This window comes from Tyto alba, unplaced genomic scaffold (assembly GCF_018691265.1).
Source record: "Tyto alba isolate M040663 unplaced genomic scaffold, T.alba_DEE_v4.0 Super-Scaffold_1, whole genome shotgun sequence".
Taxonomy (NCBI): Eukaryota; Metazoa; Chordata; class Aves; order Strigiformes; family Tytonidae; genus Tyto; species Tyto alba.
Genome location: NW_024881261.1, coordinates 18,794,571 through 18,819,356, shown reverse-complemented (window position 1 = coordinate 18,819,356; position 24,786 = coordinate 18,794,571). Strand labels below are relative to the sequence as shown.

The 24,786-nt window shown below is 35.5% G+C and overlaps 1 protein-coding gene across 1 annotated transcript; it reads left to right on the top strand.

Moving 5' to 3' along the window:
• The first annotated feature begins 79 nt into the window (after nt 1-79).
• LOC104362562 (protein FRA10AC1 homolog) lies at nt 80-24,577 on the top strand. The gene is made up of 14 exons (XM_042794163.1): nt 80-217; nt 2,759-2,835; nt 4,822-4,914; nt 4,997-5,042; nt 6,973-7,049; nt 7,741-7,824; nt 8,315-8,399; nt 14,116-14,161; nt 18,650-18,763; nt 19,735-19,777; nt 21,274-21,398; nt 21,994-22,032; nt 23,402-23,486; nt 23,940-24,577. The coding sequence occupies exons 1-14, from the start codon at nt 185-187 to the stop codon at nt 23,980-23,982; spliced, it is 990 nt and encodes a 329-aa protein (XP_042650097.1). The 5' UTR covers nt 80-184; the 3' UTR covers nt 23,983-24,577.
• Nucleotides 24,578-24,786: the final 209 nt, after the last annotated feature.

Here is a 24,786-nt window from a genome sequence, read left to right as displayed (position 1 = left end):
CCCTGCTCCCGGCCGCCCCGCCCGCCAGCCGCGGGGGGGAGGCAGCTCCCGGCGCGGCCCTGCTCCGCCTCTGCCCTCGGTTTCCGGTAGGGGCCCGCCGGAGCAGCGCCGCGGCCGGCGAGCAGGGTCAGGCGGTGGAGGTGGCCTTCGCCCGCGACCCCAGCCCGCTGCCCGCGCCGCCGCTATGGTGCCCAACCAGCTGCGCCTCTCTGCGGCCGTGAGTGGGGCCCGGGAAGGACGGGGGAGGCGGAGGGAGCGGGGCGGGCGGCGGCGGCGGTGGCGCGGCTGACAGGCCTCGGCGGAGGCCGCGGCCTCCATGGCGGCGGGGGTGGGACCGTGCCTGTGCGGGGAAGGGGCCGAGCCGCCCTCCCGAGCGGCGGGCAGGGGGCTGCGGGCTGTGCCCCGAGGGTTGCTCCGGTGGCCGCGGGCTGGGGCCGGGCCGGGTGGCTTTCAGGTCACGAGAACGGCTTCGGAAGTCGCGTCGGACCCACCTGGGACGGTTTTCGGTGTGATTATTCGCCATGGAGCCCCAGAAAGCTCCAGTCCTCACCGTCGTGGTCTGCTATTACCTATGCTTTACACCTGCTGCTTCTTTCATAGGTTTAGAGCTTTAATAAAGGGCCAGTATCTTGTGGTTATCTTTTCTCTTTGTTAGGTGGTCACTGTACAGTATATGCAAGTACTCCTCATAATTGGCTTTACAAGAAACAGTAGGTTTGAAGCTACTCTGGGGTTTTTTTCCCCCCAAGTGGGGCTTGTAAAGCCTCAAAGACAACAACAGGGTTGGAAGAGCATTTTGTGGTGAAGCGTGCTGACCCCCCTCATGGCACCCTTTATCCACCCAGGACGGCCCCTCAAGGCCTGTTCTAGATCCCATGTTCCCTTCAGACCCTCCCAGAGCAGGTTGGTTGTACCAGAATGAGCACTTGGGTCTGTTTTGGGCCACATCCAGGCTGTGAGCAGACATGAGCACACACCTGTGTGCTGAGCAGATAAAAGAAAGGATGGGAGTGACACTTGGGAGTAGCAAGATTAGGGCTCAGGTTAGGAGCCACGAGTTGGGATTTTGTGTAGGATTGTTTTGCCCTTTTTTTAAAAAAAAACAATAAACCCTTTTTCTTGTGGTCAACATTATCTATGATGTGTCCATTTCACTTGTGTGCGTTTACCCCAGTGGAGAGGGTTAAGGAGGTGCCTTTGCTAGATGCAAATACATCCTTGTAAATGCAATGCTGGGGAACCTGCAGTGTCCTGTATTGGCATAAACAGTTGACATCTCTATCTGCCATCAATTGGTTACAGTGTTTGTACATTTACTGTGTTTAAGTTGATGTTTTATTGGGAGCCCTAAGTTAGCGGGCTTGCTTCACACACCAGTTGTTGATGTCAGTAGAGGAAACAGTTGACAGCATAGCATTTCTGAGAGGCATTTGCACTGCGAGAAGGCACCTCATCAAAAGCATCCTGAAAAGATGCAAGATGTATCTTTTTTGCAGATTTTGTTTTTCTCAGGTTTGTTTGAGGGGGAGTATGATTATAGGTAACGTAGGATTCAGCAATGCTGAATCAAATACACTGGATTTCTAACCCAGTTTCTTTTCTCATCCACAGTCTGAATTACCAAGATACTTAGGAAGTATGTGTCGAACCTTTCCCCATGTGGATGTGTAATAACCACGTCTCTTGTTTTTAGCTCAGTTGTGTAAATATTAAAGTTGTGTAAATGCTTTTTTGGTGTCAGTGCTGGTTTACACCCTTCCCAGCTCTGGCAGTTCTCTTCCTGTGGTACCCCTCCAGCTGTTGGTGTAGCTGGTTGTGGGGCTCTGGGTGAACTGTCAGGAACTTACCTGGGTTAAAATAACCTTTTTTTGGATAGGATACTTTGTAACTTGAGTTGTTTGATCTGGTTCATATGTAGTTTCACAGCTGTAACTGAGCAACTGGAAGGAAGGTACCAGTGTAGGAATGAGGGAGAAGAGATCTACTTAAGCCACTACTTCTGCTGGAAGAGTTGCATGTGTAACTGTGACTTGAAAAACTGAAGTGATAGATCTGGGCATCAGTCAGTGCTTGATTGTTTGATGGCATCAAGATGTGGGATACTTTGTTTTTCTTATGTGCATTAATTTAACAACATTGTTGTCTCAAAGTATGTGGGAAAAAATATTTCATTTCATGGGAGGAATGTTGTGCTAATTAGACAGTACATTTTTGCAAGCATATTGTTATTTTGTATTTTAGTTATAATTTAAATCAGCTTTCCAGCTACCGATGTAAAATCTAATGATCTACAATGTTGTACCACAGCCCAAGAAACTTTTGTTCTCATCTTTGTTTGTTTATAATGTGGGCACAGCAATTGCTGTCCTCCAGCCCTCTGAAAGGAGTCGCTGGGGAAAATGCTCACCTTTTTCTTATGTAAGGGAGATCATTTGAAAGTAAAGACCAAAGATGTTTATCATACTTTAGGTTATCTGCATCTATGTGAAGATTAAATATGGGGACATCTGCATATAAATTATTTATAAGGTGTTTGACAGACTGACGACGTCTTTCTTTGCCCTGTGTTATTTGGAATATACTCTGAATTGTCTGTTGAATTTGGTTTGGTTTAGACATATGTGAGAATTTGCACTTGCTTGCTTGCTCTCTGTCTTTCACTATTTTATTTATGCATGATGGACAGTACTGATCATTAGTTATGCCATGTCCATATTCCATTAGCAATTATATTGACTGTGTTGTCTATTGTTTTCAGGCACATGGCTGTGGAGGCTATGATTCTGATTTTAGTGATGAGGAGAATGGAGAGAAGTCTGTACAAAAGTCTAAAAGGTAATGTAGTACAGAATTAACACTTTGCTTTATATATTTTGTGCAAATGGCCTATTAATGTGTATAGAAGATTATGCTGTGGTATGTAAAGTCTGGTGTTGAAATGGTTTTTGAAAAATCAATCTCTGATTCCTGCATCTCCTCAAGTCAAGCTTGCCAAAACATGTTGTCTCCCAGGGGCAGCTGATTAAGATCCATTCTGCCACGTCCATCTGGTGTCTATATGCCCTGCAGTTCTCGGAGCAGAGTGTTTCATTTTTCCGAGCATTAGTATCAACTGCTGGGTTTTGGCTGAGCTGATCACTTCACTGTGATCCATCAGGACATGTGGAACTGCTAAGAGAGCAAGGCAAAAAAGGCCAAGTGACAGCAGGCTTTGTAGATACAGAATACCTGCTTGGAGGAAGTGAGGAGCTGATGCTACTTGTTTATTATTTAATTTATGAAGAGACCTGGGATTTGGTGAACTGTGTTATACTCAACCCCTGAAATGTAACTATACATCTCTTATTTGAGATCACCTTTGCCAGTTCTTTCAGTAGTTCAAACAATTAGTGACCTCGAATTTTGTAGTTTGATCTCATTATATTATTAAGATTTTTATTTATTTATTCCTGTATTTATTTTGCTTTGGCACCATAGTCCTTCAACGCTTTCTGCACCATACTGAACATTTTGCCTACATTATACATGTATTTTTCTTACCTTTTCCCTGTCTTTCCCTTGCTCTGTTATTGGACTTTATTTAAGAAGGCTTTCTGGAAACTTTCCTAGGACTCTTGCATATTTTCCTTTGTAGTAAAATTGAAAGAATGGGTTTTATATAGTCTGACTGTGTTCTAGGAAAAAAATTTAATGTTTGAATCATTGGAATAATAGCAGACATTGTGCAGTTCCATTTATTTTATAAATATAGCTGTTCTCCATTAAAACAGTGACTGGTTTTGTTCAGTTTTCATTTTCTTTAAAAGGCCATTACACGTTATACTATTCTACTTCCTAGGTGGAATACTAACTAGCCATCATGATCCTTTCAAAAACATCATCATTGCCCTTGTTCTGGCATACTACTGCTGATTCCCAGTAGGGCTCTTATGTGGGTTCTCTGTAAATGTATATATCCTTTTCTTGCTCTATGATGATAATTATTTTCACTTTAAGGAAAATAGTAATCTTAAGTTTTCTCCATATTGCTGTTTTATAGAGACTCGTTATGGGAATTTTGTGCTTACAGTTTCTTTTGAGGAATCCATAGTTTGAAATATAAATTCCCTGGCTTGCTTTCTAGAGGTTTCTGACTTCTGTTCTTTCTGCCAGCTGACAGTTATGGAAAAATCTTTTCTCCACCTCTTTTGAGGAATAAAACTAAATAAATATACCTTTTACTAGCTAAAGTGCATCACTTTGTATATAATTTTTTATTATTTTGTTCAATTCTGAAAGTATTTTTAGCTGCCCATTGACAAGTGTAGTTCACAACACAATGCTTAAGTTTTAAATTAGCAATTCTTGTGATTACACTAGGAGAGGCAGAGCTATTTAATGAGGTGTTGAGACATTAGCATGAAAGGATGGGAGAGGGTTACTAGCAGTCACTCTTATTCAGTGAACATACTGTCCTTCCTCTTCTTACTTGGCTGTCTGACTGAGATTTATGGACTTTAAATGTAGAGTGAAACTGAGGAATCTTCAGGGTTTCTTCATTGTGGTTCTATAGTGATAATACTGATAAAAATAAATATTACAAATTGCTGTTTTAAGCAATTTTCTTCAAATGCTAACTGTAAGTAAATGCCTTTCGGGTTTTGTTCTGCAAATGAAGTTAAGTATAAGCTGATGTTGGCTCTGAAGTTTGGTTTTATTCATGTAGAAACTAGAAATATAACAGTTTTTGTTACTCAAGTTAGTGCGAAGTTTGGCATATGGAAATATTATTGCTTATGAAAAGTTCTTGACTAACTTTTCTTCCTTTTCCCCTACCTTTAGTATAAAGGAAGATGGCCTTCTGACAAAGCCGTTCCAAAAGGCAAAACAAGGCAGTGTGGTTCACAGACAATTCGCAGCTGAAGAATGGGACAGGTATCTTTTTATCTATTTTTTTTGTGAGGTATTTTTCCCTTAATGTAAAGATAGCTTTCACTCAAATATATGTTATTAACAGGGAAGAAGCAAGAAAAAGAAGATTTCACTTGATAGCAATGGATGCCGTATCCTTCTATGTAATTTTTCTTCGTGTTTGAAGATGGGGCACAGACTCGTCCATTGTGGTGAAATACTGGGATTTCTCAGTTATCACAGCAGTTGACAGTGCAGCACCAGATACTTAGTTGTTTTTCAAATTAGCTTATTTTTGTTGCTGAAATGTCTCTGAGAATGCCTCTACTCAGTTGAGACATTTCCAAATTCTTCCTGTTATATGCTCCTTTGTCCTATTTGGGACAAAATTATTATACAGTGAATTTTATTTAGACTGGCATAAAGAAACTTTGCTCTTTCAGTTGAGTTTATACAGAACATAATTATAAGGCTGCTATTGTCTTTGGGCAAATACATTTCTACTGGAAATTTAAGAACGCATTAGTTAATTCAAGTGTCTATTCAAAACAGCCTTATCTCCAGTAATATCTTCTACAGATGCTCTAATGTAAACCTGTTTAATATCATGTGCAGTTTTAGGTTCTTTTTTAGTCTCTTAATCGTATTGCAGGCATAATTTATAACTACTTGTATAACTGCTACCTTATTTAGATTACAACCTTTTTCCTTTTATTGACTTTTCACATGGGGCAGTCATTACATGTTTTTTGGCAGAGTATATCTGAAATATCATCAGTTCCTTGTTTGTTTAAAAAGCTGTTCTTCAGCATCAACAGTTAATAAATGGGAAAGTAAAGACCAATTAAATATGGAAAGACTTACTTAAATCTGGAAACTGAAGTAAACAGAAAGTAACTTCTAACCTGCTTAGAATTTGGCCAGGCACTACATAAACCATTGTACGCCTGTAGAAGGGACGTATCTTAATCAGTCCCACTAACATTGTAGATTGTCAGTAGTCACAGAAAAGCCCATATATACTGGAATGCCTACAAAATTAATTGTGCAAAGACTTTTATGAGTTTCTGCTAATGTTTTTGAGTGGTTCCTATTTAAAACCTTCACTGTTACACAATTTTAATGCCTAGTAACTCAAATGGCAGCACAAAATAGTATGTTGTGTTAAATGTGTTTAATTGTGCCAGTTAAACCTTCTGGGCTTTTTATTCTGTTCCTTCTATTTGTGGTAGAAAGAAAAAAAAAGACACATACTGAGGTTAAATTAACTTTTTTGGAGGCCTTTGGAAAATTAAATGTTTTATCAATAGCATTCTAATGCATGTCAAAATAGTAGGTTGATACCAATTATTCACACTGCAGTAGTTGCCAGGATATGTACCAGGAGATAATGTATTTCCTAATTTGCTGCCTCAGAAATGTTGTACATGTTAATTGCAAATATTTTAAAGTAGCCATATATAATGTTTTTGTTTGTGAAGATGCTTATTTTCTGAATAAGTAATTATATGGTTTTGCTCAAATTATGGTACAAAATGTGTTTCAAATCATGTCTCTGAGGTCCAAGTGTTCTAAAAAAAGCATTATATATTTTCCCATGGTTTTCATCTCCAAAATAAAGCAGATAGCTTTTATTTGTATGTTGATAGTAAAATGTAACAAATTGTTCCATTTTAGTAGCCAGACTGTTTTTACAACACAAAAATACAAACCTGTTTTAAATCAAAATTGCAGTACTAAGAAGCTGTTGTCTAAATTACAGCTGAAAAAAATGAACCCAGTTTCTATGTGTATGCATACAGAGCATCTTTGATAAAGGAAGACAGTTTTATAAAAGTTTGGCAACTGAATGAAGTTTTGAAGATGAAATTGCCTTGAATTCCTGCATTTGGAAAGTAGCTTTTATGAGAGGTTATTAAGTAAAAATTGCTAATTAATTCCTTTCTGGAAATTACAGCACTGTTTTTGAGAAAAAAATCTTTCTGTTAAGTGTATAAAATGTTTCTATTATTTTATTAGTTTTAAACTATGGCAAAATAAAAGAAAATAAGTTCTGAAACAATCCTTAATTGCTTTATTCAGTATGAAAGACATAAAAAGTTTGTGAATGACTACATTTTATACTATGGTGGCAAAATAGAGGATTTCCGGCGTTCTAGGTAAGAACCATTAACAATCTTTCCCCTTATGCCTGCAGAGCTCCCCTGTTACATGAATCCATTAAATATGTATTGTAGCTTTGGGGGGAAAGGGGAGTGTGTCTATCTATCAAATTACTAATTCTTTTGGTCACAAATAGTAACTGCAGTCATTGTAAATATCCAAAACGCAGAATTGCCTTGTTTCATTTTGCACTATTATTTTTATATAAGAACTTACAATGAACTGAATTATTCTTGGTTTGTTATGTAAATGGAAAGATGACAGGTAAGCATTAGTCGAGGGTACATTGAGAGATATCTGGCCAGTACCTTCAAAATAACAACCTGAAATGCTTTTGAAATGTGCAGAATTGCTATCCATTGTCTAGAATAATGATAAACTTCTTTAGAGCTATCTATAACTGCCTTCTAACATTACTGTATTCAGTAAACAGTATAAAAAGTATTTTCAGACAGGGTTAAGTCATCCACAGTATCAGTGGCCGTTTTCCACTGTGAATTTTTCATTTGGCAAAAGGTATGCTAGGGAATACATTTTTTTTTTTTTATAGTTTTATTCCATACCAATATATTTATGTGGTGAGGTGGAGATCACAACTGTGAGATACTGATGTTTACCAAATTATTATTTGACTGATTTTTTCATTTTAATGTTATATTGAACTAAAAAAATTGTGTCCTTTTATAGAGCAAATGACAAGACGGATCTTGATGTTATTAGAGAAAACCACAGATTCCTGTGGAACGAAGATGATGAAGCAGACATGAATTGGTACCTGGGACTATTATAATAGAACATGTTACTCTTAGATCACTTGTACTAAATTTGTGGTGTCCCCTACTAATTAAGAATTACTGTGCATACTTAGTGATCATTCTTTGATCTTTAATGCATTTAAAAATGAAAGACCTTTAGGAGATCTTTCATATTGTAATATTGTTCAGTGGCAAAATGAATTGATGACAGAAAAAACTAAGAAGTACTTGTGCATTCTCTGAGATCTGAATGGCTGTTCTGAAAGCTGGAGGATGCCTAGTTTGAAAAAATACAGTTTATTTTGTGCTGTAGATATATTTTAAATACATTTTTCCAGTTTTATGGAGATACCCCTTAGCTCAGTGAGAGTATTTCTGTTGCATTTCTAGCTCTGCAACTTGTGTTCTTCAGATGAAACAACATGTCTTTGTCTTGTTAAAGTTATTACAGTGTAAAATGAATTATATAATGTTCTATATTTAATAAAAAATACCTTTTGTTATAGGGAGAAGAGACTTGCAAAGAAATATTATGATAAATTGTTCAAAGAATACTGTATAGCAGATCTCCGTAGATACAAAGAGAATAAGGTACATTTCATTATTATAAATCATCTTGGTTTTAAAGTATGTCCTTTTTTAAAAATTGCCTTATGATTGCAGATACAATGTGAAACCAGAATGTTAGTACCCTTCCCTAGAAAGAGAGTTGTGAGAACTTGTCAAGTTATTTAATAAGCAGCAGCAGTTTGAATCCAAGCATTGTCACTGCCCCAAAAATGTGCTTCTGTGGGAATAGGAGCATGTCTGTCAGATGGTGTTTTATGAAGAGGTACATTGTGTGTAAGAAAGGCAGAAAATGCAGAGGGGTTAAGTAGAGAAGGCTAGAGAGGTTTGCCTGGAGAGAAGTACTAGATGAAGCCTAAAAAATCCCTGGGAATGTTACTGTTAAATAAAAAATAAATAAATAAAAAGCATCTAACAAGAGAGAGTTTTGTACTTGGAGGCTGGCAGAAACAATTTTGGAAATGTCTGTTCTAAATGAGCATCTTTTGCTGGTTGTTCTTTTCTGTTTTTGGAAACAGGATTTATATATTCTTTCTAAATAAATAGAATTCCTTAAGAGAAACAGCCCAATTCCAGCACCAGTTTTTCTTAACTGGAACAGCCTTTGTCGTTTGCAAGTTTTTAACTTACTAACCTCTTAGTCAAAAAGAATGTGTAAATTTTCTATTGTGATTTTGCAAAGAGTGTTGCTGAATTCAGATGCATCTTAGTGTTGTTAGCACATAGTAACAACCCAGCCCTGCAAACAGTGTCTATGTAATGTTCTTTGAGACTATTTATAGTATTGAAAATTACATTCACTGGTAAATATTTGCAAGGACTGGGCTTAAACTAACATGATACAGAAAAGATGGCAGACTTCTAAAGAAAATTGGAACAGAGAAATAGAAAAATTAAATTAAAATTAACAAAACGTAAAATGCTGAAGAGTATTCCCTCCTTTTTTTTGAGTAAATTTGATTTTATTTTTCTGTAGCTGTTTCATATCCCTCAATCTTCACCCTGCCCCCCAACTGATTTTCCCTTGAGCATGCTTACAGATTTTGTTTCTTTCGCTACTGTGCCAAGTTTCCATATGTTTGCTATCTTTTGTGGGAAACTGTTCTGCCCCAGTTTCCTTTATTTTTTTTGTGTGTGTGTGTGTGTTGTGTGAACAGTGTTTCCCTGTCAGACTTCAAATGTGGCTGTCCTAACTTTGAGGTCACTCTAAATTCCTATTTATGCTTGGAAGTCATTACCTATATTTTTTGAATTGCCATGTCAGCATAACTCTGCTGTATCATATAATTTGTTCTCTTATATTAGCTTATGCTTTGTGTTCTCAAATACGTTCTGAACATGTGAGAGTTCTTTCTTAGGAATTCTTAGAAAAATAGAAGAAATGAGATTTTTCTCAATTATTGATTTGTCCATGCCCATGTTTGGTACAGAAGGATGTCAAAGCAGTTTTTTTTCTTGGAAGTCAGAAATAAACTGCTGATCCTGTTCACACCAATGGAATGCAGTCTGTGCTTTCAGATTTGTACTGCCTTGATTCTTTTTCTGCATTTTCAGAAACTGGAAGATGAATGTCTTTAGCCCCTCATGCCTTCTGTTTTGCAGTGCTGGTGCTATGAGAGGTGCGGGGTGCGTAACAAGCTTCTCAGCTGGCCAACCCCTCATGTGATAGTTGTTGATACCCTATATGATGATGCTTCATCTTGATATAAGAAAGACATTTTTTATGGTGAGAACATTACTAGAACAACTTCCCCAGTGACATGGTAGAGTCCCCATCACTGGAGGTTTTCAAGATGTGGTTGGACAGGGTGCTAGATAATCTAATCTACTCCCCCACAAAAGGTTGGACCAGATGATCTTTCGAGCTCCCTTCCTACGTGAGCTGTTCTATGATTCTATGATTCTGTATCCTGCTAGGTGGTGTCAAAGTAAAGTTAGATATCAGTTTTCCATGATGTTTTTAGTATGTATATATTTTGCATAGATTGAGACTTGCACACACACACTCATCTGTCTTTTCACAAATGTAATTGTTTTGCTACTAGCCAAAATCTTCTAGCTACTAGCCCAAATCTAGCCAGATAATTGTTCTAAAGACCTCTGCATAGAGGTTGTGGTTCAAATCTCATTTAGAACGTCTGAGAAAAAACACTGTTTTCCTAATTACTGGACAATTACAAGGACCAGTTTCGTGGGAGGGGCTCTCTTGCGGTCTGAAAAAGAATCCGAGCACCTTGTCAAAGACAGAAGCTCAAAAGGTAACAGTAAGAAGCCCCAACACACAAACTCCTGAGGCCACAGCTGCACTCCAGTTGCCAGTTCAGACTGTTTGGCTCACATACGTGCATGCATATATACACAGTCACACACAGAGATGGCTGGAACTCCGCTGGTCCCAAAGCAGACCCCCCTGTGCTCTCATCCTTAGAGATACAGAGATGCTCTCACACCCGGAGCTGGCCAGTGGAGACCTACTCCCTTGCTCCCAGGCCTCTTCATCTAGTTGATGGCTAATCTGGCTTGGTCTTCACTGGTGCTCATACAATCCATTGCACACCTTCACTCACCTCAGTTTCTGGCACTGCAGGCAGGTCAGACCCTGTGACCCATGATTCCACTTTTCTTTGTGTAGTTAGGACATATGATCTCTTCTTTCTCTTCTAATAAGAAATACCGAAGTCACCCTTTGGTGTGAGGCTACTCAGAGGCACTGGAAGAGTGTGCTCTGTCAGCTCTTGCTTGTGATGGGTCTGTTACTCCTTATGTTTTCCCTAGATCAGAATTGTTTTAGGTCAAGGTTGTCTTAGAACCTTCAGTGCATCTTGTCTGAAAGCGTTGAGGCTGATAAGTGACTGTCTGTATTGTCAGATAGTTTAGTTCTTTTGTCAGTTTTGCAATGCAGTAAGGGAGAGTGCTCTGCATATAAGTTTTAACTTTGGTATGCATTGGACTAGAAATGTTCTCTTCTCTTTGTTGGCTTATTTTCCTAGAAAGGTCCTTATTGCTGTCTCTCTGCTTTGTTTTGTAGCTTAACAGATTGAAAATGTCTCCTATTTGCTAAGAAATGAAATCTGTCTGACACCTGGTCATTAAACAGAATACATTTTATTCTTTTGTTTTTATTTCCAGATCATTTTTAGATTTCTAGGCCAACTTGTCTTCCACTTGGTAATGCTAATATGTTCACTTTTGTCATTGTTATTCAGCATGGAGACTTTCCTGTGAAAATAAAAGTATTTAAAATATCTATGGTATTTTTCCATAGTGTTTTATAAATTCATATATTTATTTTTTTCTGAAAGTGATGACTGTGGACATGTTAGTTGTTGCTGCAGCCAATGCATATTATACAAACAGTCCATATGTAACTTGAGAATTTTATTGTTTATGGATACGAAGTGGTCTTTCACATTTTTAAAACTATCATTTCTTATCAAGTTAGCCATTTGATACTCTTGTAAAGCATCTGTTTTGGAACTGTTCTACTTGGTCCCGGTCTACCTTGTAGAAATAGCTCATTTAGGATCTTGTTGAACTCATTTAACAAAGAAGATGAGGAAGAATAAATGCTGTCTGCTGACGATGCTTTTGCATTCCCTAATATTGCAGGCTGACTATTCAAGAACCTACTCTAATTTTTAATTTTCCTATATAGTTTAATTTGTTCCTGATATTTTAGCTTAGTTAGAGGAATTAAGTTGTATTTACTTTTTATTTTACTGTTTCTTCTTAGCCTTGGTCACTCTGTCATTTTCCACTAGTTGGTGGAAGAATGATTGGCAAAAATTAATGCAGATGAGGACAACTTTTGTCCGAGATGCACTGCAGGTGGTTCTGGCTCCCTCCTCTCTTCTATTTTGCTTATTTTTCTTGATACCATTACAGAAATACTCTGTAAGGATATGATCTCATTTATATCTTTTTGAGTGAAGTTTGGACTGTGAGGGAAAATTTGTATAAACATCTGCTTCAGTAACAATAATGAGCACTGATAACTTGGTGATTGGTGAAATAGCAGATGGACTATGAAGCAGAAAACATGCAGATAAGGTCAAATTGTTTTTTACTCTTTATTGCCAGTAAAACACACGTGCAAAATTGGTGCTAAAACACTGTTGACATTTAATTGTAAACTTGCAGTATTTTTCAATTGCATCACAAGCTTTTCAGAATCAGAATACCCTGTAAAACTGCAAATATCCTTTAAAAAAGCAAAACCAGTTACCATCACTCTTTGGATCAGCTGTTTTCCATCACAAGTTCTACATTTACAGATGTAGTTTACATTCTGTTTTCACAGAACTGTTTAGCACAGTTCTTGGTTTTTACAACTTATTAATTTTTGTTTGACTGAAGTGTGAGTAGTGTAATGGTACTTTAGACCACACTGCAGATTTGTGGAATAGGCCAAGCACAACTTGATCCAGCCTTAGCAAGCTGTCATCATACACGGTATGATAGCAGAACCTGATCTTTTCCTGTGATTTTTTTTTTTTTTTTTTTTACCAGTGAAACCAGTAGGTGTGAAAACATTGTTTATATTGTTTTACCAATCCAAAAATTAGCAGACTGATTTACCTCTTTAAATATTTTGTTGATGTACAAATTTTTAGTTTTCTTAGATATCTTCTATGTAATATATTGACTTGAGGAAAATCAGTGCCAACAAAACATTTGGCTACTGATGTCTCTCTGCTCAGTTTTTTCAGCTTCGTTATTAAGGTGCAAAGTGTTTACATGATAGTATGGCACATTCTTAAAAGCCAAAACTTCTGTTTCCCTGTTTTTTCTGATATTCTTTGGACCACATGCCACCTCATGCATGAGAAATCCATGCTGTTGCTCTTCAGATAAAAAATTATTATGGTTTGTTAAAAAAATCAACAACATTAAAGACCACACACATCAATAGATACCTGTACTTCTGTACAGTGTTTAAAATTAGATTAAAAACATTGAAAATCAATCCACTACAGAATTTATGCCACTGCATCTACAAAATGCACGTTTGTGTGGAAATAAAATTGTTTTCAATTTTATCTTGTCATCCTGTGTTAATGAATTCTAAATGAAAATACAAGATAGCCCTTTTTGGAGAAGTTGTATGCTTCTGAGTTTTATCCTCTCTTTCTACTTGTTAGTGGAAATAAAATTGTTTTTCCCAGGCTGTTGTCACTCCCATCTTCAATCTTTTCACTAGGCTACTTGCCATTTTGAGAGGATGAAGCAGATTCTACTGGAAAACAAAAGTAGTAGATGCATTATCTACATGTGAAGTTTCTAGGCAGTGTGAATAGAAATACAACTTAGTTGTTGGTTAGCATTCATTTTTGTCTTAGTCTTTCGGGTATAAGAGGCAATCCGTTGTTATGGGCTAATACAACTTTTCAGTATTCCCGTAGTCTTTTCAGTTCATAGAGTGGACAAAATTGCAATGAAGTATCTAGTAAAGTAAGTCTATCCTAGTTTCCTATTAGTTCTTCTGCCTGATATGAAACCTTTTAAAAAGTTGCTGGTCAGTACTGAACAGCATCTACTGGAATTTCAATTGCATGTGTAAATTGGAATCCTTCTGGCGAGCAGAGGCAGAGAGATATTTTTAATTAACAGAGAAATTAAATTTTACTAACCAGAATTGAATGGATGAAGCACATGCAGGACATCAATCAACTGAAATTAATCTGTACATTACTGAATATGTTGACTATTCACAACTTAATTTTGGTTCTTATCTTAACAGTTTGGATTTAGATGGCGACATGAGAAAGAAGTAATTTCAGGAAAAGGTAATGCTGTCTGCCATTTTATATTACAATTCTCCTTGATACTGCGTTTTGACATAATTTTGTTAGATGGTATTTGACAGTACTGGTAAAATTATCAGATAATAATGGACAATAAATTTACCTAACCTCTAACTTTGCTGTTCTGTGCCACATAGCTCTAGACTGTACACTGATCTGCATATATTAAAATTAAGAGAACATACGGTTTATTTTCACAAGGTCAGATTGGTAATGAATACCAACATAATGCATTTAATAATGTAGAATTTTATGGATATGGTTTTTAGCTGCTTTTCTCCAGTCTTTCTATGTTACCTCATTAGTCTTTGATACCTTTAATTGAAGTCTCTCAATACTTTTCCTCAGGAAATAATTTTCTTAACAATTTCTCCAATGCTGTTTTGCAAAATACTAGCTTTTTAATTAAAGTTCCATGTGTGATGTCTGTTTTAGGCTAGATTGTTTTTGAAAGCTTCAATGGCAATCAGTGGGAATGGTTGTCATGTCTCCCAATCCTGTTTCTAAATCAGTAACTTATTCTGGCTGCTTCTGTGTGTGAGTTCTTACCAATGTGTTCTTGGGACTTTGCACAGTGGTCCCCGTTCCATGGCCTGGGTGCATGGACTTTTTCAAGCAGCTGAATAAGGAAGAAAATGCTGTGAATGTGTTGCTGTTAGTGTGGGTAGAACTTCACACACACATACGGTTTTCAGAAGTCATGTATACACATGCAAGAAAATTGCATGGAGTGATACTGTTGATCAGAACAGTTCTGTAAACAGCTCTATTCATCATAATATATTACAAGAAATTAGAAATATGCTTTTGGGGTTTTTTTAAATTATGTTTCACAGGATGAAGTATGAACGCTGATGGTGGGGGTTTTTAAGCTACAAAGATTAAAGTTCCTAAAGGTAATTGTAGCCATATGTTGCATTCAGCGCTACAGATTATATTAACAGATAGTTACATTTGATAGAATTATATACTTTATTGAATGCTTTGATAAGATAATTAAAATTAAATGAGAAATTTATGAACAATTATGTCTTCCTGGGGGAAAGAATTTAAAGCTGCATTGTACTTTTAATATCTGGTAATCCATATCTTAAAATGTGCAAGAAGTTGCAGAATGACATGTTTTAAGCTTTGTAATGAAATCCTAATGGAAAGCGCACAATTGGAACATAAGAATTGAGAAATAGTATCTTTCACCACTAAGGGGTGCAAGAATTCAATGTCATGTATAGACGCTCTTTCCAAGTGCATTTTCAAATGATAATTTTAAAAAATGCTTGAATCTTTAATGCCTTTTTTTTGCTATTTTAAAGTATAAATTAGTAATATAAATTGCTTTAATTAAATGTAATAAAGCATTAATACCTACCTGTCTGATAGTTCACATTAAAAAAGGAAGAACACGTGCTTGTTTTAGCTGTGACAATAATAGTGTTGATGGGAACCGCTGCTGGTGGACGGCACTATGGTTTGGGGTATGTTATGAAGGAAACGTACAGATGGGTTACTTGCATTTGGCTGCTTTGTTTTCAGTGTCAGTCTTTGTAAGGTTATGGAGAAGAAGAAGGGTTTAGATGAGTGAAAGGCCGGGTATCACTTTATTACAGATTGTAAATCCTAGATTATTTCTTTTTCTTCTTTCTCCAATCTTTTGCCGTAGGTGTTTTGGAAGGATGTCATATCGGAGATTGCTGTTCTGTCTTCTTAAATTTAAAATGTAACCTTAATGGCGGTTAATGGTGTAATACGTTGCCAGTTTCAATAAATAGTTCCACAAAATGGGCGTTTTCTTAATTAAAATCTTAAGGTAGAAACCCTACTTTGAATTTTATAAATCAGTGAATAGTAGGCACATGAGTTAGTTGGTCTGAAAATAAATCCTTGAAATTAAAAGCTTTTAAACTATTTAAAAAATATATTTGACATACCTTCCCAAGTACTTCACTTTCAAAGCATGAATAGTAAGGTATGGCTTAAAATTTTAAAATAAAAGGTATTTTAGGCAAAAGGCCATAGTGGTAAAATTCTTCTGTAGGAAAATAGGTAACAAGTTCATTGGGTAGAGGTGAAATAGAACTTTTTCAGCAATATGCAGGAAGAACAAAGCTGAACATGTAGGTATGTTTGCTGTTTCCTACTTATTTATATTTGTTGATTAAGTTGTAAAATGCTCAAGCCAGACATACTATTTGGAAAAATAGTGTTTAATATCTGAAAATGTGTTTACTCCCATTTTCTCACTATTTCATTGAACTAACATTTCACTTTCAGCACAGTAGTTTATCTTAGCCTATTTTATATATGTATAAATGCACATATAATATGCTTTGCCTTATTTAAACAAATATTCTTCCAAACCTATTTCCATTTATTTTTCCTCAGTAATTACCTACATGGAAAATAGTCAGGGTATCGATACCTGGATAATGCATCATGTATCCATGTACCATTCTGGTACATCTCAGTTCTGATCAAAATGCATTAAAATCAGTCTTTTCCTCTCTAGATTTCCTTAGTATATTTAATTTTCAGAACTTTATTTAGCTTGTAGTACTCACATTTCACACTTATTCTGCTCTTCTGCAAGAAGCAGGAGATGCTAATATTTTTTGAAAGCACACATTTAACAGCCAGATTATAAGAGTTATAGTTCTGAATAGGAAGGCAATAACTTCCCTGCCGCTCAAAGCAAGGTGACAAATCTTGAGATGGACATGGAATTTTGGACATACGTTTTTCTTGATGATTTAATTATGTAACTGTCTTCTTGGCCTGCTGGTTTCCGTGGTTTCCTTTCTTGGACATCTAACTGTGGAAAAAGTAACGTTTCAAGTACTGAATAATCTGGTCCATAGTTCCCTTTGATTTGGACTCTCCATATATATGATGGGGATTATAATGATATCTTACTTTGCAAAAATAAGGTTTTTAATGCTTTTATGACATTCAGATGTACTAGAGTGATAAATACTACTGAAAAAAGCCTTTGGAAGGAGTGGAATTCTGTATTAAAGTCAAGGTTTGAATATGTGTTGTAGGGATTGCAGTGTGAAAGGAGGGTAAGAGAAGCCTGGCTGTTTATACATGTGTGTGGCATGGAGCAGGGATCTGCTGAAAAAAAAAAAAACACCATGGTTTCAAATATTTAGATGATAATAAGTGCAAATAAATGTGTAAGCACACAGAATTATGGTGGTTTACACAGTCAAGTTCTGTTTTACCTAAGAGTTCATTGCTTGCCTTAGCAATCTGAAGATACTGTTCCAACTGTATTTTTGTAAATGTATCCAGTATCACATCCAAAATGGATTTTACAAGCTGTGCAGAGCAGCTAATCATAAATAAAGTTATATATATCTCTTTTTTCTCTGCCTGTTTTTCTGGGTTTGTTTTGGTGGTTTTTTTTCAGAAGAAGTGAAGTAAACAGTCTGGTTAAGTTCCAAAAAGTTTGATATAGTTTAAATTTTTCCTTGTAGATTTTTACTTCTTTATGACAGATAGGAATTATTCTGATGACACAGGGTCCTGATAGCCATACCTTACACAGGGTTAAACATATTTAATGTATATTAATTCAAAACTTCTTTTGATTGGAGCCCTGGGTTTTGTTTTTTTTTTTGGTTCAGGTGTTAGCATTGCCAGTGGTTTTACACTGCAGAACTGAAGTATCCGAGCACTGCCAGTCTGTTAGCACCTTAAGCAGAATGTTCTGAGGTTAATCGTTCACCAACAGTCCTGCTGATGGGCCTATTAATACAAATCAGTCTTCTGCAAAGGGAATATATGTATCTTTATTACTGCAATACTGGGAACCCAGTGGTGTAAACAACATCGATTATGTGCAAGTTATTTTAAAATTAGTGTAGTGTTTAACATAATAAACCCAAGGAAGCTTTTAAAGCTAATGTATGGTTTCTCATAGAACTGGATTTCCTTTTCTTAAAATAAACGTGTTTATGGAAAGGCATTAGAATACAAATTTTATGTCCAGTATATTGGGTAAACCAGTAAGGTAGTAAGAACATGGGCATCTTAGTTTTATACATATATGATACGTCGAATAGTCTGATGTTATTAAAGATGCATGTCTGAATTACACCTCGTGATCCGTCATCCTCTGCTAAGTAAGTAATCACTTAGGATACAGAATGTATCCTAGTGACATTGATTTCTTTAGAGTTCAGTATTAGGCCTATTATTTCATAACGTATGCCTTCATCTATAAATTGTAAAACACAGTTCAAGTTCTGTTTTTTCTTTGCAAATATGTAATATTAAACAAGTATGATTGATTGCTGTCATTATCTATTATTGTTTCCTTAATCTAGATGTTACTTTTAGATTTGTGCTTTTTCCTTTGAAAGAAATGGAAAACAAAAAGCAAAAACTGAGTAAAACTTGCAATAACAACCTCAAACCTATGTATGTTAATCACTGAACCGTGCTTTGCTGTTTTTGGCCTCTTTAAAGGTCAGTTTTCCTGTGGGAATAAGCACTGTGACCAGGAAGAAGGCCTGAAGAGCTGGGAGGTGAATTTTGGTTACACTGAACATGGTGAAAAGAGGAATGCACTTGTGAAATTGAGTAAGTCATCCCTTCAAGGATATGTACACTTAAAAGATAACAAATATCTTGTGCTTTATATGCTATAGGGTGAGACCCAATGATAATTATATTAGTGCATGCAAAATGGAAAATGCTGAATAGATAATTTTGTAAATTAAATACAGGTAGTGTGATGCTCTTGATTTAGAGAGAATGTCTATTATTATATATGACAGAGTTGTTACAGGTTAAGCACTTCATGCTGTGTAATTATTGGTGTCATAAGATTAGAATAACTTGTTATAAGCTGTTTTGTATACAAGCATGTCTAGTTTTAATGGACAATACTGCACTGCAAGGAGGGTGTCATTATTGTCATTGCTTAAGCAGACAACTTCTTGCACACCTTCAGCTCTTCTGATTTTATTTTTAATACACGTTTTCTTAAAAAAATTGTCATTTTAATTGAATCACTTCCTCTTCTGCTCTTGCCTCTCGAGTGGGATTTTCTTATTCAATATTGTGTACAGTTTGATTTGTTCATCAAATAATTAAACTTACCACAGTTTGCAGTTACTTTGTGTGAAACAAGCTAATGGTGTTTTTTCTTTTGTGCCTGAGACACTCCATGTGGCAGCACTTGGTCTCTGGCAAAGCTCTAAGAAGCTTACAGGTCTTCAGTGTAATTGTAGCACAATTTGGTCTGTTCGCAAAGATCCATAAAATGGGATATCTGTATGTGATAAACACTGATACTTTTTTATGAAGAATTGCCAATGCTAAACCTTTGATCTTTCTTCAGATTTAGTAAAATCTGAGTTTGTACTTAAGACTTTTATCATGGTATTTTTCTCAACACTGGCTGCAATTGCACTAACTTTTGCTTTGAAGGAAAAGCTACTGAAATTGGAAGATAGTATTCTATCTAGTTTTATATATGTTTTAGTAAGTCATGTTAATTATGCTTATCAAATACATGGGTGTAATGTTCTCATTCTTTCTTTTTTCAGGACTATGTCCAGAATGTTCCTACAAATTAAACTTTCATCACCGGTAATGAAATATTTTGAAAATACAGAGGATGAATTATTGCTAGGTTACAGTTATGATGAACAACAAATGGGATGAAAACTTCAGCTGGATGATTAGGAACTTTGTTGATGCTGAAATAGATTCTGTTCTGGAGTCTTATAAAGTCACTGGTTTGACACTGTTGAAAGTTAAATATTTTTGTGCTAACGAAAGTACAAAACCCCTCAAACTGGAAGAATCCCATCTCCACCCTCATGAAAGCTGCCTTTGCTTAATTTCAGCCAAGTGATGATTTTTCTTTTCTGAAATTTTATGCAAAACACTGTGTTTGTTAATTTTCCCTCTTCCTGTGTTTAAGAGCTGGAATGCTTTCCCTTTTCTTAAAAATAGTGAGTTTATCTGTGAGTCAAGTGACTGTGCTTTGAAATTTTGAATTAGAGTATATTTTCTTCTTTGAGAATCACTTATTAATAGGAAAGAAAAATAATGAATTTTGAACCTATAAATGTGTGCATTAAGATTTGATTTGTTTTTTATTATTAACTGTAATCTTACTGAATGCCACAGCTGTTGATACTCAATTTTTATGAACTTGTGAATCTTGATGTGGCATTAACTTAGTTACATGGCTCAGTAATTAAGCTGTACAATTATCTGAAAAGCATATAAAAGGGAAACCTTTGAGCTATGAAAGGAAGATTATTTTTTTGAAGTAACACAAATCAAAGGTGCATCTATATGGATATATCCAAGATAGTTAATTAATCCATTCAAAAAGTTAATTCATACATGGTTTCATTAAAACACTGTGTAGGTACATATTGAGAAGGAGAATTAACTAACTGAGATTAGTTTGATTTGTCTTGCTTCTTTTTTGAACTAAACTTGTAAAACCACTTGAATTCAGAGTAAGTATAGTCAAACATTTTGTCAACTGCAGAGTAATACTTACTTTGAAACAATTTTAGTGTCTTTTTTGTGTAAAGAAGCAGGAAAAAGTTAGCATATAGTCATACAAAAAGCCTGTATAAGTCATGCTGAAAATAAAATACATGGGTTATTGGTCTGTAGCAGGTTCTTAAGCTTGAGATTCTTCTACCTCAGGTTTTGTCACTATCAAATAGGAAAATATATTTTAAGACCTGTATTAACTGTGTTTTTCTCATTACTTACATACAAAATTGCTAAAAGAAAAAAATAAGTTTTCAACATAAATAAGAATCTGGCATGTTATAAAATTATTTTCCATATTTAATCTTTGATTGCCAATTCACTGGTTTTGTTGTCTGCATCACTGTCATTTTAGCAGCTTTAGCATTTCCTGTCCTTTGTCTTTATCTGTAGAGCTCTAATGTTTCTGTTGTACTTTTCATTTTAACTAAATTAATTTTTTTCAGTTTAACTAGTGATAGGTTTCAGAAAAAATTAAAACTGTTTGACTGAATTAAATATTTAAGATTTACTGTTGCTTGAGGACTACATATAATAGAAAAGTGTACATTCATTTTTTTTTTAAGGAGGAAAGAAGTCAAAGCACATAAGAAAAGAAGCACAGCTGTACCAAACTCTAAAGAGCCAAAAATTAAGAAGACAAAATTATCTTGTTCAGCAAAAAAGAAGTCCAAAAAAAAGACCCATAAAGGTAAATTTAAATTTTAGACCTTCACTTTATAAAATATTCAGATATGTTAGTTGAATATTAGTTTTTGTATAGCTATGTATGTATAGATATAGATATATAATTATGTATAAATATAGATATGTAACATTCTTGACTGTGTAACACAGGTAGTCAAAAAGATAAATTTCTTAGGTAAAATTTCCTAGGTGCACAAAAAAGACAAATTTCTTATAGTTTATGGAGGGAGAGCCATTTGAAAAATACGCATTGCAAAGGAAATTTATCCAGGAATTGGACACTGCATGCCAGAAAAGCTTGTGAAGTATTTAATTCCTAGAGGCTTTGTGGTTTAAAGCTTTTTGGAAATGTTAGATAACCTTTTTACACCACAGATCTTGGGATAGCGTATTTGAGCTCAAACTGATGACCTTTGAACTCATGCAAAAAAATTCTTTTTACTTCACTGTTTGCTTGCTTTCTTTGAATGTATGGTGTGTGTGTACATGTGCACATGCATATGTGTAATTTATTGTGATAGAAATACTGTGTAAACAATTTAAGGTAATGGATAAAACCAAGATAAGCTTACTAATGTTTAAATGGTGTTTATTTCCAGATCAGGTTTCTTCAGAAGATTCAGATAATTCTGATAAAGGTAAAGTATTTTAATATCCTCTGCATTTTATGTTTTTGTAATAAATTGTATTATTTTGTGGTCATTTGTCATTGGTCTTAGTTTTATTTGCTGGCAGTTTTAATATTATATAAGATGATAAGAATGCTGTATGAAAAAAAAACAGAGATATGAAGGGTCAAAATAATTACTTAAAAATACTTGGAGAAAAACTGTAAGGAATTTTAAGAAGGAAATATTTTAAATGTAACTAAAGAATAAAAATGTGGGCAGATAACAAAATGGAAATAATCAGAAAAATGAGAGGTCAGGTTGTTCCAGGAAAGAGTAGAGGATACAAAAATAGGTACATTGTTAATAATTGCATGGGTCCAGGTAGGCACATATGTGCTGTGTACTGCGTGCAGTGTAAAGAAAGTATTTTTCTGATATAATAACCACTACCTTTCCCTTCAGGGAATGATACTAATGCGTACTCTACTCAAAAATCAATAGATTTTAAAACAAATCCTAGTCTTTTCCAGCTGCTACCTGTAGTACCTCAGAGACCTGCTTGTTGTGGGTGGATGCTCTCAGTGACCCCTTCGGCAGTGGTTGTCTCTGTATCTCAGTAATTCCAGTCCCCAGATTCTTTTTTGATGGAACAAGCCCTATCTCCTGGTCATGCCAATTCTTGCTGCAGACTGTCTAGAAGGGATTGAGTGTTTGTACTGATTGCTTTGTTGTGCTGTACGTTTTTAGGAATATCCTCAGCACCTCGGTTTTCCCAGCGAGATACAGGGAGACCTGAATCAGTTTTATTATGACTTGGACCATGCCCAAAGTCTCTGCTTTGTCAGGAAAGCTCTATTGGAAGATTGGAGTATTTTTAGATCTGGACATCTCGTTCTGATAACAAAGTTTTTGTTTTGTTTTGTTTTAGTTTTCACTGCTCCCGTATACTTACATGGAACAGTTACGTGCAGTAATCCATGTTTTCTGACAATGTCACTGATAAGTCACAATTGATAAATTTGTCATTCAAGTATAAATAAAGTAATTGATTCATTTAATATAATGAGTTGAAGCTGTAATGTAATCCTGGGTTTGTTATTACAATAAACCCTTAATGTTGGGAACAAAGTGCTACGCTGCTATTGTATCAAGATCAGTGTTTTGACATGATTGCTTTTATGTTTGGCCAAAATACTAGTTCGTGATGTCTAAGAGACCTTTTGATGCTGTATTGAACAACATTGGAAAATATTTTCATTTTATGCACAGTAAAGTGTTCTTTTTAGTCTCATGGTTACAATTAAATGTTGCCCCTATCCATGTACCATCTAAATAATAAAAAAAAAGATAAATTCTTTTAAAATTTATTTCATAAACTCTTTACATTTTTTAACAGATTCAGATAACAGCAATGCACAAGATGGTCCTTCAGATGCTGACTTTTGGAAAGGTCCTCTAGAAGAAGCAGATGAAAAATCACGGTTAGTTTGGTCTAGTGAACTTGTAGCTAGTAAAACAGTGTTCATTCAGAAAAGCAGGGATTTTTCCTGAGTGTTTTAATGAATATTCTGACATTCAAAATTATGTCAAAGATCCTTCCACGTAGTGAACCTAAGAATGTGTTTTTAAAGAGGGGACATATGCAGTATCAAAGGAGAACCTTTGTCAAGGTTCAAAGGAACCTCTGCTACTGCTGTGTTATCCCCTACACTACTGTTAACTATCTTAGAAGTAGATCCTAACAGACAACTCACTGCTTTTGCACAGGTGGGGTTATGTGAAGGGTATTGGAATGTGGTGAATAGGTCAAAATTATCTATACCAGCTAAAAATTCTAATCAGAAGTCTGCTAAATCTTTTTCATACAAAGATTATCTTCCAGGTAGAGAACCAAAGCAGAACTTTCTTTGATTTTTTTTTTTTTCTTTTTACAGGGAGGAGGAGTTTGATGAGTATTTTCAAGACTTGTTTCTCTGAAACTTGAAATGGCTGTAGGCTGATTTTCTTCATGAATTGTCAAGATGAAAGTCTGGAAATCCAGTCATAATTAGGGACCAGAGACCTCTTTCTGCCATCATATCTTTTATGCAGTCTCACATGGACCATTTGGGTAGAGTATCTTTGTAGAAGGCTTCAGGTCTAAAACCTTTATTTTTCTTGTGGTAGACTGTACAGTCAAGAAATAAGAGAAATAATTTTTTCAGTTCAGTGCAAAAGATACATGGCACCAAACGTAAAGTAGGAAGGATGTAAACAAACAAAAATGTAGTTTATTGACATTATGTCACAGAAGTTATCTGCTTTTTATTTTGTCCCAAACTTCAGTTATTGCCAGATTTTTGTAAAGGGGCATTTTGGAAGATTCTGTTATTAAATCCATCCACTTTAATGTATTCATGTTTCTAATTTATTAAACATGGGTTAATAGCCTTAAATTTATTGGTCATGTACACTTTAATATTCAGATACTCTGTAAGTATTTTCAAATGCTATTGCAGAAGTTAAATTTTTATCAAATATATATTTTGCTTGAATTAAGTAAACCATATCTGAAATGTCTTCTCTACTCCTTGTTTTAAATTTTAGTTATGATATGATGTGACTGATAATTCCACTTACAAAAATCTGGTTGGTTGGTGAAATTTTTTATGTAAAAAAAAAAGGAATGTGGCTTTCTACTGGAGATGTACATGTGACTTGTATGTTATCTATGGTTTTTGATCTCCCTAATATTGAATGTTAATCCTTCTTTAAAGTGTAACCCTAATATATATTCCTTGA